At 40.7% G+C, this 23,845-nt stretch overlaps 1 protein-coding gene across 1 annotated transcript; it reads right to left on the minus strand.

Annotated features, from left to right (window-relative positions):
* Positions 1–18,747: 18,747 nt before the first annotated feature.
* Positions 18,748–21,072, minus strand: adra2db (adrenergic, alpha-2D-, receptor b). Its single transcript, XM_042092156.1, has one exon. The coding sequence runs from the start codon at positions 20,578–20,580 to the stop codon at positions 19,333–19,335; it is 1,248 nt and encodes a 415-aa protein (XP_041948090.1). The 5' UTR covers positions 20,581–21,072; the 3' UTR covers positions 18,748–19,332.
* Between the last annotated feature and the right edge of the window lie 2,773 nt (positions 21,073–23,845).

Below are 23,845 nucleotides of genomic sequence, written 5' to 3' on the forward strand. Positions count from 1 at the left end.
GAGTCAGGTTTTCGACAGCATGTAAATATTACCAAGGAAAAGCTCTGAGTGTGTACAATGGGAAAACAACAGAACAACAGAGTCTTTGTTGTTGTACGGCAAATAAGAAAAAAAGATTTCCACACAGCCACAACAAAGACCCACAGTGCTGGAATGATAATAACACAAAAACACACACACACACACACACACACACACACACACACAAGGAACACAGCATGCAATAAGCTGTTGCTGAGCTGATGAGATACGGCTGAGACACTTTGATGGAAGAGGCCATGTTTGTATGAACAGAGGCGATTCTAGAGTCTGTGGGGGCCCCAAGCAAAAATTCCAAGGGGGCCCTACCGACAAGTGTTATCACCATTATGTTATATCACCTTTAGGTTATTATGTTAAATAATAAAAATACAAAAAGTGTATTATAAAAATTCTTATATTTTGACATGTATCTCACAAAATATAACTTTGAGTGCATGGTGTATGCACTCATAATGATTCTCTACAACATCTTTTTACTGCATTGCCAAGAACAAAGTAGAGGCAAAAAAGGGGTTTCTTTGTTGAACAAATTAGGATGCAATGTGAGCCTTGAATTGGATGCCATGCAGGAATTTGGTAGGATTTCAAAACCGGACTATGAACATGCTTTGCCATAGAAAAACACACGATAGCGTTGTGTAGCAGAATGAAGTGGTGCAGTGCCCACTTTTCATTCAAGCACAGGTGGCGGCATCGTGAGTGGCTCTCGGTAGCCAGATATGGGCCAATCAGTACAACAGTGCCTCTATTTAAATTCAAGGACCCTCATTGTGTTATGCCAGACGTCAAAGGCCCGCCCCTTTTTACCGCCCTGACAATTGCCATCGCCGCAGGCATGATCACGCTTCCTGTGCTATTTTACTGGTAAAGTCTTTTTATATTGTTACTCACACTTATTATATTTCACGTCATGTTTGAATAAAAGTGACAGCCCTACTCCCTGCATAGAGAGCTGACATGACTTCGGATTAAATGCATCTTTTAAAAATGAGCGTATGCTGAAATCAAATCGCAAAACCCAGAGCCAATTAAAGGTATCTATCTACAACGCTCAGGCGAAACCCATGTAACACTTGCTGATCGAGATGCATTCTCGCCTGTTCCTTATATAATGCATTATCAATAGTGATTATAATAATAAAGGGAATGTAGCCTACCTCTCCCAGGTGCAATCATTATCTCCTAGCCTACTCCTGAACAATGCTGAACTCAATCTCGAAACTCGCCTGTCAACACCGGATAATGTTATCATAATAATAATTGAAGGAATAACCTAGGCTACCGCTCGCTCTAAATACACCCATTATCACAGTGAGACATACATTATGAACACAAATAGTTACTTCAAAACTTTTATTGACACGTCATATTTACAGGTTTTTGGTTCATACTTTTTGGTATGAGGCAGGTGTGAAGACTCAATACAAATTTAATTGAGGACATCTGTACGCACAACTCTTTCTTACCATGACACTGCTGCATGTGTTCAGAAAAATGTCTTTACTTTGTATCGCACCAATATTGCTGCCCTCGCAGCACCGAGTCACTAAGCTACAGGCTAAGTAGCCTAATAAGCAAGTAGGCTAAGCTAGTCTCTCAGCTATACCAACAGGTGTGCTGTGTGTGTTCTGGTGGATGATAAATGGAGCGATGCGATGGGCCAGCTTATCAAACTTCCCAGCAGACAGGCGAACGTACTCGTGGTGCTTTTTCCTTCATCAGCTCTTCCTTCGTTTAGTGCTCGCACATCCCAAGTTCTTCTTTTCTTCAGGCGTTTCAGGCTTTTTTGCTGGTTGTGTCCTACTTTCAGGCTCGACGTACCGCCCCCAGTTGGTGGGGCAGAGTATCACAGTTAATCCGTAGTGCGCAGGCGCTAACCGTAACAATTTAACGCGCATTCAGGACAGCAGAAATTGGAGTATGCTTCACGTCCACGGCAAAAATGACGCACGTCTTGGACACGCGCAAATGTGACGCAGGACCATGCCAGAGCCTTTAGTGCTTTGTCGTAGAGTCTTCCCCTCCCTGTGCGGCATTGGCCTCCCGCTGGCTGGATGTGCGTCCAGTGCAGTCCCCGGGTATGCTATATCCATTTGTACGAAGTGAAGTACTCAAGTAGTTCCCGTTTTAAGTGAGTATTTTGTGTGTTCCAGGGATCACTATGTAGCAGGGGAGCGGCTGTCAATTGGCTACATTGATAAGAACTCTGCTGCTTTGCCTACGTAATGTGTACGTACTGTGAAGCTGCGGATCCTTAGTGTGACTGTTTGTTTTATTGGTTGTTTGATTTACTTTGTTACACTTTATGTGAGCTGTCTGTAATCCTTGTCCGTCCCCTCTGTTTAGGTGCTGAGAGCCGAAAGTGGGAGCAGTTCCTGGTGGTGATGGGTTCCCATCTTTGTGTGCTGTGACATTTGTCTCTCACTGAGTGTATCATTGCCGTGTGTGTGTGTGTGTGTGTGACCAAGCACGTGTGATTGGGTGCCTCCTTCGGATACTCATTATTATCCACTGCCCTCCCACCGGTAAGCCTCAGCCCTCTTCCTGTTTTATGTGTATGTGAATTTACAGTGTAAAAATAAATTGTTTTTATGGAACCATGTCTCTGTCAGTTCTACGAACCTGAGTGCCTTACTGGGTTAAGGATATTAATCTCTGAATTATATCTTTGGGTGAAAGTCCCATCGTGGCGTAGTCAGCTATTGTGTACAATCTCTACCACTTGCCACAGTTGGATTATAAACATGCTTTGCCACAAAAAGACAAAAATTCGTAAACGAGGGGCAAGTCCAGCTATATGAAGTTATTATTTTGCTGTCACGTCGTCTGTTTTATAACCCAGAAGTATGTACTTGATATCAAATGATAGCTCTGTCTCCTCTTTCATCTGCGTGGCATATCTATCCGATCACGGGTCCGCGAGTAATTCAAACGAGACAGACGCGCGGGAACCTATTTTTGACCAGGGGTGCTGAATAACAAAAATAATGGATGTCCGACGATTTCTCCCCTCCTGGACATGTTTCGGATTTTGACTGCTAAATACGTCATTTTAGTGCGGTGTGCGGGTGATAGAGATAAGTTTTAGAAAAGTCCTGGGCAGTCTCAAATTCCAATGTTCCGCGACAGCAATCCGAAGCCACTCGCCCACCCTAACCCCACAGAAGCGCACTTGACATCATAGCCTATTTCAGTATAGCTAAGGAAAACAGGGCCCGAATGATCTTTTTGTCTTTAAGGGGGTCTCTCTCTCATAAAAAGTTGGCACACCCCGCGCATAGCCTAACATGGCGATACAATTACAGTAAATAGCCTAGGCGCGAGTGGCGCTTTTGTGCAGTAGCCTATATGCGCACGATAGGCCTAGACACACGCACACAATAGACAGATTTTTCATAAAAATTGATTCCTTTTCATTCATTTCAACATATTATTGATTTAAATATTCCATATTTAATTTTAATTTCACAATACAAAGAGACTAAATTTTACTCTGTCATTCTCAATTTCACAACGTAGGCTAACTCATTTGAAGCAGACCAACGTCTCAGATAGGCTATCCTCAGTGTCAAACACAATAATGCATGTAGTATAACTTATACACAGGGAAAATGCACTAACTGGCAGAAAATAATAAAGCCATTGCAGCCAAACTATGTTCTAGTATATAGGCTAATGTGCATATAGTAACAACACCTGGGCGTTCAGTCGTCTCGTGTGTTGAACCGTGGGAATAAATAGACGAACAATTTTGGAATTTGCACTGATGTTGTCGGGTAGCCATTGAATAGGCTATTCTGCCATCAGATTGCTAACAGGTGTTTCAAAATATCTGGGAACTTTCCGGAGCTCTGAATGACCGAGGATAGCTACAGATCAGTTCACAGAATCATTGAAGTAAGCTGCATTATGGGCCATAATATATGGCTTTGTTAATCAACATAGAAGGGGTAAGGCGCAAGTTCAACAGCAAACAGGACTTTTCCGCACGTATCAACCCATGTAGGCTAGCCCAATGAACGCCTATGTAAATGCACAAAACATTCTCATCAAAGCAGGGTAACTTCTTCAGACTTCAGACGAGTGCTGTCAAATCGATCGTATGCGGTTTGCTCATATAGCCTAGTCTAGTGGTGTGGTGGTGAAGTGTCATCATGCTGCGTTCAAGAGCGTAGGGTAGGTCTACGTCCCGTAGCAGCCTATATTTTAATTTCACGTCTGTAATGGTAAGAGATCGAACAGGGATAGATAATGAGCGGTTGTTTAAGATTAAATTACAATGCCAGACACCTTCAGATATCAGAGACCCCCTCAGATTTTTGACTTTGTTGCTTTCATGGGAGCCAGTCCTCACTCTATTGGAGCTCGGCTCCCTCTGGCTCCCATGTAATTCGAGCACTGAAGGAAAATCTTCTGATCGTCAAAACCACACCAGAGATGTTTGGCTTTAAATATAGGCTAATAATCAGGCTGCAATGATCTCGCAAATCATTTCTGAATAGCCTAAAGTGTGTCGTCTCCACAGCAAGTGTCCTAATAATTTTTATCTTAGCGACTAGGATAGTGAAATGATTTCACTAGCTATACATTTATTAATTTTGCAAAACTGTAAAACACAATTAAAGTTTCTTTCAGCTTATCAATGCTTTTTTGAACGTGTAAATCGCATAGAATATGTAGACCTATATCAACCGTAGATCGCTATCACATAGGCCTAGGCCTAGCTGAAACCACGCTACGGTTCTTACAGTAACTGACTCACGTTCACGTTGATCTCTATAACTGTTCATTTTTAGTAGCCTATATTCGAACCTATCCATAACCATTTTTTGTTATTTGACTCATCATTTCACATACAAAAATATAAATAATGTCAGACAGCGAATTAGTAATTATTTAAACATGTATATAATATTTTTTTTAATCTATCTCCTGCCAGCAGGGGGTACCCCCCTTCCCGCGCCCTTGAAACGAGAGTAATGGGTGTGCAGCGTTGGTTTGTGTACATGACGTTATTATTTTGCAGTTACTTCGTCTGTTTTTATAAGCCAAAAGGATCGATCGATATTCATGGTACCAATGGATAGCCCTGTGTCTCCTCTTTCATCTGATATGCTTGCCATATGCGATCACGGGTTTGCGAGTAATTCAAAGGAGGGTAATGGGTGAGCAGGTGAACGCAGAGAAGTATAGACTGTAAATATGATGCAATTTAATTTAATTTCATGATTTTCTTTTATTTTCATACTTGATCTACAGACATAGACGTAGTCTCTTTGGAAAGCCCCACTTCTGCTCTATCGCGCAATAAAAGTTTTATCTCGTTGCAATGAACAGTTCCGGAGCAATGTAACAAAGAAGAAAGGGTGTGTTTTTTGACGCACTTTGCGTCAATCGGGTTCTAACAAATTAACGCGTATGCTTGGTCCTTACTGCATCGCGATTAACATGTTATGGCTGACAGCCCTAATACAAACATAGCGTTAACCACCTCCTTGCTTAACTAGTTGTAACTGCCGCTAGCTAGCTGAAGTTTACTGTCGTATATATGTAGCAAACCATGTTAAATCTTTCTGCTAATTAACATTAGCCTACTATAACTCATTGAGTAGACTAAATGCCAAAATCCGATGTTGATCCGTCATCACTGCACCCTCGATTGAAGTTTACCACAGTTGCCTAAATATGTGCGGATTCTTTGAACTTTTTTGAACACAGATCCGCTGTTCATAAGGCCATAGCATAGGGCCTACATACAGTATGCACGTACTGTTTGTACAACAGGGCAGGAGCACGCAAAATACATCATTCAATATCTATGGACGAAATTCTCGCTTGACCCACAGGCAAACGCGCTGAGACCAGGTCGGAGGCCCCCTAGCGGCTCGGGGCTCCAACCATTTGCTTGGTTTGCCTGTTGACAAGGTGCGCCTCTGTGTATGAACGGCAGATGCCCTTGCACAAAGAGAGTTGAAATCAAATACTCAGGGCCATGCAATGTCGAAGTCGTGAAGGAATTATATAGGTTACTGTTGCTTGGTTACTACGGTTACTGTTCTCCTCTTGGTAAACCGGTATATGAGCAGACATGGACCAAGATCCGGGGTCAGATTTCTGCAGCTGCATAAATCTGGTTTCCTTTCCCATACTCCCATGGTACCAGCTCTCCATGTGCTTTGCCCTGGTAAAATCTAGTTTATTTTTCCAGTGGAATGAGCTGGAAAATGCCAATTTGGAGAATAGAGAAAATCCGCTCTCCAGGGAAAACACATGCCCATCGCGACTGAATGTTACTATCTGGGCTCTGGAGAAGAAGTGAGATTGGTGGCCCATATGAGACCGATCCCCATATTTATTCACTTATTCTTGTATTTGCTTTCAAATAGAGGGAAATAGGATGTTTGAGTTGGATCGTGCCAGCAGAAGAAGTGTTTCCTGGCGCACAATGCATGTTTCATGATGGATCAGAGCATGAGAAGAGCCTTGCCTCGTCCTCCCCTGCAGACCACTGCGGATGTGCTTTCTCAAAGTGTTGGCTTGATTCTCAGAAAGACTATGGGCTAGAGAGAGAAACCAATCTGTATCCTCGGCAATGTTTTCTAAAGAGGCCTTATCAAGATGAGGGTCCTATCCGATAAGCAGTTTTCCTCATGAAAATATGTTATTCATCGACGAGTGAACTGAAGTGACACTGAATCGCTATCAGCGATTTTGAAAAGAGGGCAGCTATAGCTATCGCTATTTTGAAAAGAGGGCAGCAGAGCAGACAACCGATGAGACCATCGGAGGCCACCTTATGACAATTTAAAATGCAGCCATGAATTTTGTATGACGTGCTTCAATCCTATCACTGCTGGTGCACCGATTCCTTTTATGTTGAGAGTGGATGGAACTTACATGGATCACTGTACATTTTGGTAAAATGGTGTTTTCTGAGGATTTATCATAGGACATTTACAGTGAAGATACTTTGTTCCTTTTTTGACAGCTCTATATTTCATCAATGTTTAATATTCACAGGAAGGAGACACATGCACATGTCAGTGTTGATTCATAGAAAAATAATTACAGGAATATGAAAGGAAAGTCGGTAAATAAAAAAGTAGTGGACATACAAAGATTACACGTCTAGTTATTACATGTTATATTGGCCAAGAGGTTCAGAAACAACAAAATAAAGAAATCACAGTAGTATCTCCAAATAGCATACTAAATGTAACAGTTATGTAACTAACTAACTAAATGTATGCAGTTTTTAATTTCTTAATCATTGGCTTAATCATTTGAAGACCTATCTGGTACCAGAAACAGAACTATGCACAACATATAATAGATCTACACAAATCTATAATTCAAATATTCAGTCAGTTCTTTGGGTACTTACAAAGACAATCCACCCAAATCATATGTTGGTAAATTGGTGTTGATGGATTCTGATAGGGGGGCTACACCAGGCGCAGAGGGTCTGCTGCAACAGTTAACTACTGCCACTATAATCAACGGAATTGGCTACACCAGACGTGATAGTGACACGTTTGAGAAAAATTATACTTGTCTTCTAAAACTATTTTTGCGCAAATGCAGCGCTTCAGTTGTGAACAAGGTGTAGCACGGGACTGAGGGAGTATATGTCCATTTTGTATGTTTTGTAAAACAGTGTCCATGCAATCATCAATCAGTGAAGTCTAGTTCTTTAGTCACTTACCATACAAGTAAATGGCTTTTTTACATGCAGCTATCAAGACTATCAAGTTGTGAGCTTTAGCATTTGTTTCTTGTGGACAGTGGTTCTGAAAACCTCCTGAATCTGATTAACATTCCTCCCTTAGGCGTCCAGGACTTGGCAGGACCAAAATATATGATAATGATTCACATTATTGGTCTGACAGCGTCTCCAACAGTCTGAGTTAGTGGTGCTATGTCGTTTTGTTGGGAGGTAAAGAAATTAGCTAAATTCCTCCAACAAAAGTCCCTCCAAGTCACAGAGTTGGTAGCTTTCCACTTTAAGGATAGACTAACAATGTGGATTTGCTCTGTCTAGGAGTTGCTTGGTTAGTGTCTCATCTGATACAATTGAAGTGGGATTATAGATATTTCCAACTCAAGCTCCTTCCACCTGGCAATATAACCAGGGTTGCATCAACATGTGAGAGGTCTCAGCTGAGCAGCACAATAGTACTTTAACAAACATGGAAGCCTCATTCCCCATAATTCTTTCTTGAGCAGGAGAACTTTCAATTAATCCTTGGCTTTCTGCCATTCTACATACTAGATATGAGTTTGTCCCACTCTACAAGCTATTAGTTTGTTTCTTCCACAGCATGGCTGTATTGGAGGCAAGTACACGCAGTTTATCCACCACTGAAATTTCAGATAGAGTGTATCCAACTCTCATTAGAGTTTATCCACCTCTCAAAAGAGTTTATTCACCAAATGCAACTTGTAACATTTAGAAATCACACTGTATTATCCACATTCACAATACACTCATCAATATTCCATTTAAGAAACCATTTAATACCACTGGTATTGTTATAAACATAGGACAATAACCTCCACCATCATCAAACATGTTTAAAAATCCGATACCGCATGGCGCAGTCCACCTTACCGTGATCACAGAATTCATAGTTTATCCACCACTTATTTTACCATTGCACTCCTGTTCCACAGGCAATGGTAAATCAAACAGTAGCCTTGTCAACAGTAGCCTTGGCAAAATATTAATTTTAACTGATTCAATTTAAAGGTGCAGTCAGTGATTGTATAACATTTTTTGTCACATTCAGCAATCTCCTCATGATCGCTAGCAGCTCATTCAATTTCAATTTCAATTTTATTAATCAAAACATCGCTCAATAAGTAAAAAACATGTAACAAATAGCAATATATTACATTCCATGATTACACTGTGAAAAACACGGCCTCTCTAGGCAGCCCAGGCTCTGAAACCAACAAAGTGGGGGCAGTGAAACGAAGTGGGGGCAGCCTTTCCCTCAAACAAAAATGAAACCCCGTGTGGGGTTTCTTTGGGAATACTGAAGGAAGGGGTGAGCTACCTCTCTGGTGTGTTTCGTTTGGTCCTTGGTTAAAATATAATGTACTTTGTTTTGGACAAAAGCGTCTGCTAATAAATTTAAATATAAACATAAACATAAAGTTAAAACATAAACATAAAGGCCCCATCCCATTTAGGATATTTTTGAATAATATCTGCGGTGGATCTGTAATTAAAGGAACACTATCCAAGATGTTCATCTTAATATAACCTTTATGAAGCCAATTTGATGGTTAACAAACTTGTAATAGGCAAATTGTTCACCTAGCATAGCTATACAGCATAGACGTAGTGAGTCGCTACCGAGAAAACCAGCCATGTAACTTCAAGAACGGCGGCCCGACAAATTTCATGAGAACTGTGAAACGTTACCTTGTCAATAGATATAGCTCTTTGGAGATATATTTTTGCGTGTTGTTATTCCTTCACCCCCACAACGAAAGCATTTTCACTGTGTACAGGGGGGACAAGTCATGAGAAGTTTGCTATTTACAACAGCAGAGTAAAATATAAATACATAGCGACTCTAGAGGGAGCTATACAGTCGGCAAGTACCTAAACCTGCATAGTGTACCTTTAAAGGATCTGTGCTTTTAAATTTATGTTGTCCTCCTTGTTATCCATATATGCCCCATTGGCTGTTGTAGGACTAGGCTCTTTAGGCTCTAGTTTGGACTAGGACTAGGCTCTTTAGGCTCTAGTTTGCACTAAGACTAGGCTCTTTAGGCTCTAGTTTGCACTAGGACTAGGCTATTTAGGCTCTAGGCTCTTTAGTTTGCAGGACTAGGCTCTTTAGGCTCTAGGCTCTCTAGTTTGCACTGTTGGAAGAAGTTCAACTTTGCATCTTTTCCCCATCCATGGTTCGAATTACGAGGGGTATTGGGGGGGTCTGACCCCCCTAGATGAGACTTGGACCCCCCCCCCCAAAAGGGATGAAAATAATAGTTTGGGGGGTACTGAAAAATAATATGTAATATATGTATATAATATATATGTAATAAAATGTAATCCAACATGGCATGTAATTAAATGCAGTATTACCACCACATACCAACAATTCAGGATATAATCTAATGAAATATGATTTTCAAACCCTCACCCCCATTGGGCTGTACCATTTCTCTGGTACGTTCAGACTGTGTTATTTGCTATTATATAATACTGACGAATTAAAACAAATGCACAGTGTAGGCTGCAAAAGCCTGATACAAATGGGTTAACAAACAGTGGCCAACTGGCCATACATTTTTCTAATATTTCACTGCCTTTGTAACATAGTGATAGCCAACCTTAGAAAAATATTGAGTAGCAAGATCGCTATGGTTTAACCGTAGGTCTCCCTTCCACTCAGCGGCCACGACCATCGCTGCTGCTTAGCTTAAAAATCAGGCCTACAATCACACGCCATAGGAGGAGTTCCATAGATATACTGACACAGGGAGAGGTTTAATGAGGCGATTTATCATTTTGTGCAATTTCATTCTTAATGTCTTAACAAGAGGGAATTTGCACTAATATACAGGGTATTTCGCATGTAGATTAGTGGTTCTCAACCTTTTTTTACGCAAATGCCCATACACCCATAATTGCAACGTTACCTGCAGTTTGTTATAAACGCAACGTGAACATATAATAATCAATTGGATGTGCAATGTCTTTCCTCGTTGCCATTATTAGAGATCAGCCTTTCTTAAAAGCGTATATTGCTGCACAAACGTTTTGTGATATAACACCAGGCGCACAATGCACTAGGCTACATGATATGAAATGCCTAGGCTAAACAACGTGAAGATATTTTTTTCCAACCGTGAACAAGTCATTTTTTTTATTTGCTTGATGTTTGGCAGGTTTAGGCTATCCAAGAAAAACGAATAAAAATGAACCAAAGGCTGGTCTTGTATTAGGCTAGGTAAACTTGGCTATTAAACGGGAGACTTTCTGTGGCCCATCTGTAAACAATTCTGGATCTTAAATTTAAGTTGCATGTTTGCCATTTCCGTGCTATTGCTCTGTATGCATTTCCATGTTTGCATTTCACTGCTATACCAAAAAAACATTTGACTGTGGCGCGCAATTTTACGCACGGGGCGCACCTTGAAACAGTGTTTACCCAAATCCAACCCTTTCCATAACGTGTAAGGTAAATTGTGCTTGCTAGTATGATTAGTTTCTTTTAACTTGTCAGCCAGCCAGCCACGGTCATATGACCTATATTTCGAAGGAAAATTGACTGTGAACCACAAGTGCGAAATCATGTGTGTAAAGCCTATATAAAATGGAGAGTGGCGTCACCAGTCGAAATAGCGGTACCCCCCGAAGCTCACGGTATAATTCGAACACTGTCCCCATTAGTTGACTTCAGTTTTTCTTTTGAATTTCTGTTGAGGTGACTCATTTGAATGTCACACCACTTTTGAATGAATGCATAGAGGAAGATAGTGGAATTGGATTTGCGTAGTTTGCTGCTTCACTGACAAGCAGTCGCTATGTCAGTTGCCAGAAAACTGAAAACTGTGTTTTCATATCCATAGAAAAAGGATTGCTAAAAAATGAAGGCACCAAGAAATCTTAGAAGCACAATTATTGTGGTGTCAATTATTTTACCAACAATGTGCAAGTAAATAGTGAATTTTTCATGAACGATGTGAATTCCTCTCATACAGACATCATGGACTGGAGGCACACAGACAAATAGCCTAAACGTATACTCAAGACACAGACGTTTAGAGGTCCTTCTGATATGCAGTAGTTGGAAGAAAAGGATAAAGAAGGCCAGCACACACACATTCTCTCTCTCTCTCTCTCACTCACACACACACACACACAAACACAAACACACACACACACACACAAAAACACACACACACACACAAACACAAACACACACACACACACAAACACACACACACACAAACACATACACACACACACACACACACACACACACACACCACCACCACCACCATCACATACACAACACATCATATATGCAAGTAAAAACAGTATACCCCAAGCTGTTTTTGAAGGAGGCAGGGGAGTATGACAGCTGCAATATAATTTGAGTGCTGCAGAGCTCTGTGTCCCAGCTGCATTCCATCTCTCAAGTGTGCCTCTGGGCTGCCATGAGGCCACTTAGACGCTCCAATAAAGGGCCGAATGGCAGAATGGATGACAAGTTCACTCTCTTTTCGCTCTCCTTCTTCTCTCTTTGAGATCGATCTGTTTATGTTTTCTCCCTTTTCACAGCAACAGATACGATCTCATGTCTCATGGTAAATGGGACATGGGGGGGTTGGGGGGGGGGCAGCTGGTGAGGTACGGGAGACCATTGAAACATAAAATCCCATATTTTATACCCACTTTTTGAGAAAAAATAATATGATACTTTTTTTCTGTTGTTTATCTTTCAATTTGTTACACCGTAGTATTAAATGTTAACCAGTGTGTGTTATCTACAACTTAGATCAAAGGCTCACAAAATGCCTATGCAGTGGGTCTGTCGGGTTTTCTGAAGGTGAAGACAGATACCACTGCCATTGAAAAAACTCATTTCCACTATTTTTACTTTAATGTTTAAGGTTTTACTATTTTGTACTATACTTTTACTATTTAATATTCCATCAAAATGTCACTATGCTTTTTTGTTTTGTTCCTGTGTTAGGCCTTGCTAACTTGCTATACAATAACTATATAGTTAAAGCACCAGACCCCATCCTCATCAGTCACCAAGCACAATGGTGTGGAAAAAAAAACATCAAACAAAATGGACTTCTACAAGGTAATTTGTGGGGGTTTAGAGATCCATTTTAGGACCACTTTCACATGTATAATTAAATTCAAAAGCTTGGTAATGGCATAATAACAACTGAGTTTGATGAGCTGAACTGTTATGTGATCAAATATAATTGTAAGTGTTAATTGTAATTGTAAGCACTTTGACCAGCTTGGCATATGGCTATCTGATCACAACTTTGCTTTGAAGTGGCCTCACTGCCTGCTCAGACAAAGATCAATTTGATACACCTCCCCTGTTCCTTACCCCATGTCCACAAAACTGATGGTGAAGATAAATATTTAATCACCTTTCTAGTGAAAACAGTCTTCAATCATTTGCTGCGCCCAGTACAATATCCTGCGGGACCTAGATTAATTTACTTTTGTGATTTTGAGGGTTATACATGTAAAGGCTATAAGTCTACCTTTATATGACACCATACATGTAACATAGCCACATAAGCTCTAGGCCTACTCTGTTTTGCTGCTGCTGAGACTTTCTCCACTATTACTTGCTAAACAGAGAGCTGAAAACCCATTATCTTATGCCCTACCTCCAGCCAAGGGACAGTCTGACAGTATTATGGAATCTAAAGACACCTTATTTCTTTCTCCCTCAGACACACAAACAATAAAACCTCAAGGTGACGCACAGCACCGATACCACTCATAAGCAACAGTAACTTCAAAGGCTTGAACAAAAACAAGACACATATTGAGCCACTGTTATGGACTATCCACAAATGACTTCTAATGGATTTGCCATTGTAATCTGTTCCGGAGTTCTTCGTTCTTCAGTTGTTTGTCTTCTCTCTCCTCTGTCTGAGTCTTCCCAGCATGTTTGGACCCAGTCAGTCTTCCCCTACCCTCTTTAATTTGTGCTACGATAAGCTAGGAGCTGACATGTTGGAGACCAGGAGCACTGGCAAAAAGCAAACAGCTCCAAAAAAATTCCCTCCATCTCCCCTGGCATCTGTCTGCACACGTGCCTGATATGATACAGTTATTCATTATTGAAGCCTTGAAAGAATGATTCCTTTGTCATAAATGGAGGTTACTGTATGTTGTGAGTGGTGTGGGAAGATTTGAGCTCTACTCTGACCGTGACTTAATGGCATATTTTCTCCAGAACTTCCTCTGCAGACAGAACCTATTGAATGTGCAGTAAAACAATGGGCCCTATTTTGACCCAGCGCAAAGTGTATTCTTATCATGATGTAAAGCTTATTATTGTACACTCCGATTTTTTGCCATGCGCGTCTCTTTTATTGAACAGTGCGCTCAGGGGTGTGGCAATTAACAACCTAAGGTGTGGTCTTGGCGCATTATCTAAAAACCGCTATCTTACACTATCTAAAAAGCATTACGCCACTGACCAAGAAAAACCTGGTCCACAGCTGAAGACGCACTGTCACAAGATGTAAGCAGCAACTCCTATGCAGGATAAATGTCCTTACGTTTTTTATTCAGTCATTCAAACATTATTGGGGTGAGTGTTGCTTTTTTCAGGCTATGTTTTCGATGGTAATCCATTGTCAGTCAATAGTGAAAGCTATTAACTGTGTGTATAACTCTTTTGTCTTTGACTATGACACCACGGTGAAGTTAGTTTCTATTTGCCAAATAATAGACGAGTGCAAATGCGTGTAGGCTATACTCTGCTATGTTTTAGTAAAGCATGGTTTAGTGGAATACCTGTATCTGATTGGATATCCATATGGTCTTGCGTGCAAGCAGATTCCTATAAGTATAAATAAGTATAAGTATAAGTATATATACTTTTTTGATCCCGTGAGGGAAATTTGGTCATTGGTCATTTATCCCAATCCGTAAATTAGTGAAACACACTCAGCACACAGTGAACACACAGTGAGGTGAAGCACACACTAATCCCGGCGCAGTGAGCTGCCTGCAACAACAGCAGCGCTCGGGGAGCAGTGAGGGGTTAGGTGCCTTGCTCAAGGGCACTTCAGCCATGCCTACTGGTCGGGGTTCAAACTGGCAACCCTCCGGTTACAAGTCCGAAGCGCTAACCAGTAGGCCACGGCTGCCCCGCCAGTAGGCCAGGGCTTCCCCGCCAGTAGGCCAGGGCTACTGCGCCGGTGACCATCAAAATACCAATGTGCTGTTTGAAGTCGTCATGTTTGCTGTTAAAGCTGCAGTTGGCAAGATTGTTTTGATTATATTCACTGAAACCGACAATATGCTCCGACAGAACAACATAAATCAGCCGGTTTTAGAAAAAGACCCACACTTCTACCTCCACCTACCGCCTGTTATATTTTCCCCAAAATCCACAGCTCCTGGTTCTTCTGGTCCAATCAGATCAGGGCTGTGTGAGATCTGACTGTCAATCACAGTACGGTACAGTCTGGTGCGCACTGACGAGCACAAACTCGATGAGAGGGTGCTCGGTGGTAGTGGGGGAGGGGCATGAGAGTTGAAAACGTTCAAAAGTCCCCTCAATCTGTCCGACTTGCCCACTGCAGCTTTAAAGGGAATGACAGATGTCATTTTCATTGGTTTAAAGGATGTTACACCCAAAACACACCCATGACTGATTAAGAAACATAAGACCAACCTTATTGCGCCAGGTGCCGACGTTTGATAACAAAACCACCCCCAGGTGTGGACTGGAAAAACCCCAAAATGTGTTTAAGCTATTCACCAGTGGCCACCTGTTTTAGATCGCCAAGATATAGGCTAGCTCATAGATTGTCTGATTAGTTCTCAATCTGTGAAATCTATTCAAATCTATTAAAATTTTGGAATGTTAGAGTTTTGTCTTTTTTTAGTCACCATTCCATAATTCTCAGTGCTAAACAAAACTAGAGCAGAATAACTAATAATAATAACTATTATTACACGGCTCTTCATAATGCTGAAGAATGCTCGATTCACTTGAATGGGCCTTCCCAACTTTCAGTGGTCTGCTAGGCTATATTTCTCGATAACAGACCGTTGCTAAGTATAACAGACCGCTGTCAAGGAAAATGGGGTTTGTGCTTCTAAAGTCACGTCTTTCATATCACTCCGCAAGTACTGGAACTTCATTCAAAAGTGAAAGCAGACGGTTGCTCAGCTGTGTTCTAAAGAATGTTTGATTCAAGTTCAGCGTGTGTTGTTGCGAACTATGTTTCGGGACCTATTTCCCGATAATGACCGGCATTCTATACATAACAGTAGTTTTGTGATATTACATAGGCTCTGCCTGTTTTGATGACGATGTTGATGATGATAACGATAATGGTGACCTAGGTTGGCAAGGGTTGATGTAAATAATGTCTCAAATGCTCTCCAAAACACCAGAGGCAAGGCATGGAGTAATGGATCATGATTCTCCATCATAGCTCGCCTGCTGAGACAGACGTCTGTGCTGTCACCCTGGTGACAAGTGGCCTGCCAGAGACAGTGCTGGGGGCCTGGGGTGAGGTGCAGCTCCAGCCTTCCCTCAGGGTCAGCCAGCCGGCTGGATTGGGTTGTGCTGCGATGGTTCTGGTGTGGCAGCCCTCCCATCATATTTCACCCTTAGCACTGATCCTCAGCCCTCTGCTGTCTGAAATTTTGATCACATGCCGTTTCATTTCAGTGGTAGCCCCAGGAAAGACCCAGACATACATCATCATTATGATCATCATCTTCATCAACATTATCATTACTGGTTATGACCCAATGCATTCTGTCACCACAGTACTCCTCATAGATGTGCACTCTGTAGGTGACATACTGTGTGGTACACGGCTCTAACAGGACTACAGTGGAGCACTGTGACTAATTCAGGTTTAAACAACCAAGATGCACTGTAATTCGATCACTCATACCACTTGCCAAGGTGATCTGGGACACATTTGACTGCATATCTTGGGCAGCCGTGGTATACTGGTTAGCGCTTCGGACTTGTAACCGGAGGGTTGCCGGTTCGAAACCCCGACCAGTAGGCACGGCTGAAGTGCCCTTGAGCAAGGCACCTAACCCCCTACTGCTCCCTGAGCGCCGCTGTTGTTGCAGGCATCTCACTGCGCCGGGATTAGTGTGTGCTTTACCTCACTGTGTGCTGAGTGTGTTTCACTAATTCACGGATTGGGATTAATGCAGAGACCAAATTTCCCTCACGGGATCAAAAGAGTATATAAAGAGTATACGTATATATACTTATACTTATTTATACTTATAGGAATCTGCTTGCACGTGAGACCATATGATATCCAATCAGATACAGGTATTCCACTAAACCATGCTTTACTAAAACATAGCAGAGTATAGCCTACACACATTTGCACTCGTCTATTATTTGGCAAATAGAAACTAACTTCACCGTGGTGTCATAGTCAAAGACAAAAGAGTTATACACACAGTTAATAGCTTTCACTATTGACTGACAATGGATTACCATCGAAAACATAGCCTGAAAAAAGCAACACTCACCCCAATAATGTTCGAATGACTGAATAAAAAACGTAAGGACATTTATCCTGCATAGGAGTTGCTGCTTACATCTTGTGACAGTGCGTCTTCAGCTGTGGACCAGGTTTTTCTTGGTCAGTGGCGTAATGCTTTTTAGATAGTGTAAGATAGCGGTTTTTAGATAATGCGCCAAGACCACACCTTAGGTTGTTAATTGCCACACCCCTGAGCGCACTGTTCAATAAAAGAGACGCGCATGGCAAAAAATCGGAGTGTACAATAATAAGCTTTACATCATGATAAGAATAAGAATATTTTGTAGAATATACACTAATGTGTTCTGATGCATCCCCAACAATGAGAATTCTAATAGATGTGACAATGTTTTTATGTACTCTTGATTGGGTAGTGTGGTATAAATCTCCAAATACTGGGTAGATTTGTTACTTGAGACTTTGATAGAGAAAAACCCTATATGTGGAGGAAGTTTCTAGCCTAATAATAAAACATGAAAAAAAGATGGATTCTTAACTATTATTTTGTTTCAAGTACTGTATGTATTCATGTAAATATTTCCATAAATACAAGTTGTACAGAAGGGTATGTTCTCTATTGAATCTCCCTGGGGCACAACACAAACCCTCTGACTTATAAGAAATCAATGTGTTCGTCCATTTTGCTATTGATGCTATTTCTTTGAACTAAACACAATACAGTTGTTTTACACCACTTCCTGATATATCCATTAGCTGACATTAAATGATGGCAAGCAAAGATTAAGTTTTTGCTTTAAATGCCATCCCACACATACTGACAAAGCTACTCTTTGTATCATTCCATGGAGCTTCCCTTTATATAGAAAGGCATTCCGACTCAGAATTCTGAGAGCTCTTCTGTTTTCAGAGACAGAATTCTATATGTCATGGAGATGACATCGATACACATTGTATTTCTGTACTCCTGTAAGTTTATAGGTGGAGTACTTAAGAAGGGTACTGTGTATTTTAATTAGCTCAGATGATTTTAAACGTTTCTTAACTGTAATCCCGTAAAATTTTGATTTCTGTCTTTTTCTCCAGCTCCATGTTTGTCTTCTGTTTAACCCATGTCCTGTCTTTCTGATATACTTGTGTTGGTTTTGTACACTTGTTTTAGCTCCCTTGATGGGAATTTCAACCTCATTGGGACACACCTAGTTATATAAGGATAGGCTACATAAATAAAAATGGCTTTGCTTCATGAATGTAGCACTGTTCAGTACAATGGTATACACAATATTAGGCCTGAAACCTCAAGTGGTTGTCTGGCAGTATTATTTTTTATTTTGAATAAATTATCATTCACTTTCCAAAATATTATCTCTTAAGGAGAGATTCAATTTCCTGTCAAACAGTTTATCTCACTTCTGAGACACAATTCAGAAGCCATTCATGATTTGATTCTAATATTATTATAACAAAAAACGCAGACTGTATTATATAATATGTTGCCTAAATGTAGACAGCACAGATTCAATATCAACAATAGTTTCATACAAGCACAATATTCTTTTAAATGAATTAATTATAATTTATACTGTTCATGTGGGCATACCACATACACCCAGTGAATGATAATACATTTGAAATGTGTTTTCCTATTATGTTATAGTATGGGTGAGAAGGTGAGAACATTTTCAAGTACTATGGACATTGAGTCACATGGACACTACGTTCAAGAGTAGTCCTAATATGCTCTGCTGCTGACAGTATCTTTACTTCACAAAGACAAGGTTTTGAATCTCATTTACAACATGAGGTTTACTGGCAAATTTGACATGTAATTTCCTGTCAATTCAAAGACATAATTCTAGACATTGACAAAGCTGAATAATGGCCATGGATTGATTTTAACCACAGGATTGTGATGATTTGTGGATAGCCTAATCAAAACAACACTAGGCTACATATTTATCAAAAGATCAAATGCGTTTGCTGCAGACGCAAACAGGATAATATTCTTCCTTTGTGGACCTTCAATCAAAATGCTTCATTATTTCTCACTTGCCACACGGGTTATGGCCCTCTCCTACTATGGCACATAATCTTTTTGAAGGCTTTTCGAAAGTCATGGTTAAAAATGGTATAAATAATGGGATTTACAGAGCTGTTGCAATAGCCAATCCAGAAAAACAGAGTGAAAAGAGAGTCTGGTATCGTGCAACTTTCTCTGCAAACGGCATGCAGGCTGTAAGTGAAAAAGAAAGGAAACCAGCAAAGCACAAACACACCCATGACCACTGCAAGCACGAAAGTAAAACGCTTCTCTCGCATTTGGGCGATTTTGTTTTTCGAAATGGACAACTGTCTAGCCCTTGGCTCATGCAGAAAGTGCGAGTTGCGCTGGGAAGCCCAAGATAAACGACCGTTTTTCTTCGGGCATGCGTTAGCTCCCTCCACTTTTCTTCTGCTGGAAAAGCGAAAAGGTTTTGGTTTATTGTTAGAGACATAGTGCTCTTCCAGATTGATGTCATCCAATTCCCCCGTACGCTCGACTTTGCAGCGACTGACGCTAGGGATGTCCTCTTCGACTTTACACTTTCGCACAAAAAATGTCTCTGATTGCGAGGGCTGCCTCTCCATACTGTTTTTAGCCACAAAGACGGTGGCGGCGCGTTGTTTCGCAACCCTATATATTTTGCAGTACACCAGAATCATTATTAGACCGGGTGCAAAGAATGAGACAACGCAAGATGAAAGTATATACCACGTTTCGTTATTCAACAAACATTCCATCTCATTATGTTCTGTCATCATAAGGGGTGGAAAAGATATGACGGCAGATATGACCCATACCACCGTGATCATACATTTGATTCGTCTTGGAGTCCTCTTCAGGTTGTATCTCACTGCTTTGGTGACGGACCAGTACCTATCCAAACTTATTGCGCAGAGGTGGATAATTGATGACGTACAGAAGAGCACGTCCAGTGCCAGGTACAACGCACACCAGGTGCTGCCAAAATACCAATACCCCATAACCTCATTAGCGAGAGAGAAGGGGATAACCAATGTGGCGACTAAAATATCGGCGGATGCCAGAGAAACCAAGAACAGGTTTTGGGGAGCTCGAAGCGCACGGCTGGTGAACACTGCCACAACAACCAGGATATTTCCCACGATTGTCAACAAAATGATGATAAAGACCACGATAATTATGAGAACAGCCACACATTGAGAATGCGGTGCTGGGATGAGTGTGCTGGTCTCGTTCGCGTCACCTGATGCATTGGACGTTCGTAAAGTTCGTTGCACTAAATCCATAATGGACAAGCTTATGTTTCTTTCCCCATGGCGTGACACACTCCACACAGTAATTAATTTCAGGTAAACAGCCACGCTTTAGCTTTGAAAACCCTTCAAAGGCAAACATTATTGAACCGATAGAAGCAGTTCGTTGTCCGAACTGAACGCAAGTACATGTCTTCGGTTCTGCTGCAAAAGCATGAGGTTTTCGGATTAAGGTTCCAGTTGTTTACCTCCATGCTGAACAATCCCAACGACGCTTAAACAGAAAAATAACAAAAAAGAAAAGTTGCCTTTTGTGAAGTCCTGTTTTATTGAGTAGATGACACTTCCAGTTGGATGGCACTTTCAGGTGGTCCCAGTTCTCTCCACTCGTTGCGCACTGAAAATGAATCCCCCAGCATCACTATAGCAGCCAGGAGGGAGGTATTAGTTGAGAACAAGTGATAGGCAGAAGGGGCGGGGGGCAACCCGTTATCAGAATATGCCCATCACAAAAATGTCTTTCTATACCAGTGAAATTCGTAGCCTACATGCCGCTATTGTTACATATGCACTGCTTCAATTGTCAAAATATTTTGGAAATGAAAATATTATTATACTGCTCAGTACTTCAGGAAAACATGCAGTGTAACTGCAGTGTTTTGTCCCATAACTGTAGTTATTTTTTCCGGGGTGTCACAGTTCAGTTCAGGTCCGGTTAAATAAAGAAACGGACCATGAACACAGCCTATAGAATGGGATGCCAGATACACATGTACAAGGCCCTATTGTGTCCTTATTGAGTATTATGATGCCTCAATGAGATGCAACCGCCAACTGTGCATTTTAAATGCATGGCTCCACTGTTCTTTGTTAGTGAAATGTTTTTGTCATGTTACACTGAATGTTTAGCTCATGTTGTGCAAAAATGTAAAAAAAAAAAAAAAAACGTGAGGCAAATGTAAGAACTAACAGGGACAGACTATGATGGCTTGCTGTTCAACATTGCTGATATTTGAACGGCTAGACATACCTTTACCACTTGTATCAGCTGGAGAGTATATTTCCATCATATGGTGCTGTTGGTGGACTCCTTCTTTTCTTTTGGGCACCCTCTGGTAGTGAGAAAGGAGAGAAGGTTGTTAAAACACACCACTGAAGACCTAATCTAATAACCTGGGTGGCCTTAAATTTGACAGGCTATTAAAGGTACAGTCCTCGATTCTGACAAAGAATGGTTTATATTTGAACTCAACAGCTAATCAAATCACGCCCCTCCCTTCTGTGCTCCTGAAACCATGTGATGATTGGCTGGAATAGTATATGGCCTGGGTCTGAACCACCTTGTTTCTTTCCCATTTATAGTGGCAGGTCTGAGCCAACACACAGAGCCATGAGTATGTTTAAGTGCGTACACAGAAGAGAGAGCTATAGGACCATGTGAAGCACTTTGTGCATAGCCTGGAAACCAGACTCTTTAGTGTCTTCACCTTAAGTATTAATCAAAAACTACCTATTGGATAAAACGTATAGAGAAATACATGTGTAGGCCTATATGTCATTGGTGCAGAGGAATATTATTATAGGATCCCTGTAGGTTTTGTCAGATGTTTGAAGAGAAACCAACTCCAAAGTCACTGGTTAAAGGATTCCCTGTAAGCTTCTGATTATAAGTTCAAATCAAGCCAAGCAAAAATGACTGCACTTTTAATTTGGAATTGGAATGGATGGAATCATCACAACAAACTCAAAAAGGTTCAAACAAACAAGCCTTTAAAACCACAAGCTCTTCTTTGTAAAACAACACAATATTTGATTCAAATTAATATAGCTATTAAAATATAATAAAAATAATAATATAGCAATTCATTCATCCCTATTTGATTAAAATTAATATAGGTATTAAAATATAATACAAAATAATAATATAGCTATTAATATAGCAATTCATTCATCCCTATCGGTTTTGTAAAACTAACCCAAGTTCTAGCAATTAAAAGATGGCTCTCCAAAGGATTCCAGAGATTGACGAACAACATAAATGAATGAATAAATACACAATAATGAAAATCTGCAGTGAAAAGGCCTCTTTCTGAAGTCAGATCAAGCAACGATTAAATTTCCCTTTCATTCCATAAATGTCTTCGGATAAGTCTTGATTGGAGTGACAGGACATATTTCTGCATTCTTATTTTTGGAAAGTGCATATTCTTAACTCTATAGACATTGACTTTCAGACTTGTTTTTAGTCTTGTCACAGAGAAATCGCTAAATAAAGTGGTCACGTAAATATGTTTCCTCCACAGAATGAAAAGTGTTTCAGTTGAATGATCCATTAACTCAATATCTCCTGAAAAAGGAGATAGTATTCCCATGTCAAAAACATTTTCAGTCACTGGATGCCTATCTCTCATTAAGGAATAGTCTAACCATATTGTTGCCTGCAAATACCTTGTTAAGCACCTAGTGCTTTTGCAGATAGAAAATGTTCTTCATTAGATGCAATCGCTGCAATGGCAGAGCCAATATGTTCTTGTAGCTCAAACTAGTTGTGTCAGATATATTTATTTATTCATTCATTCATTCACAATCATTCATGAGAAAACCAAATACGATGAGCAATCATGTAAAGCCCTGTCAACAGCATGCTGTTTGGGCAGAATGACAATGATTTACTTTTACATGCCTTCACTTTTCTAATCAGTTTTATCACAGATTTCATGCCTTTACTATTTACACTTCTATAATTTGTTGCTGTCATTTACTTTTGCATAATTTGTTGCTGTCTTAGGCTCTATGATTACACATTATGAATTACATGTACATGTATGTGTTTTGGTGTTTGTGTATGTGTACAGTATGTGTATGTGTGTGACTGAATGTGTCTTATGTGTGACAGAGTCTATGCTAAAGTCCAGACGTGTGATGTCTGGGCCCCCCAAAATCACCAGAGTGAATATGTATACCTCAGTTGGAAGTATTGTTAAACAAGTAATGCAGTATGACTCCAATGAGGTGTAACGGCCCCTCCACTGGACTGCATTACCATCTCAAACGTGCATTATTTTTCTAATAACCGAGCACTGTGTCGTCCATTATCCCTTACATGCTTTCCCTTGTTATAGTTTTGAGTAGGACTGTGAACAGTGAACTTGAATACTATCTGTAGTAGCAGCTGTGTAGATTTCATGTACACCTGGTTTGCACTGGTTCAGACTACTTACTACAGAATTCCATATGCCTACAGCAAGTGTCACAACACCTGCCTGGATGAGGGTAAAGCGTTTAACCCTTAAAGGAG

The sequence above is a fragment of the Alosa sapidissima genome, chromosome 5, assembly GCF_018492685.1.
Source record: "Alosa sapidissima isolate fAloSap1 chromosome 5, fAloSap1.pri, whole genome shotgun sequence".
NCBI classification, from domain to species: Eukaryota; Metazoa; Chordata; class Actinopteri; order Clupeiformes; family Clupeidae; genus Alosa; species Alosa sapidissima.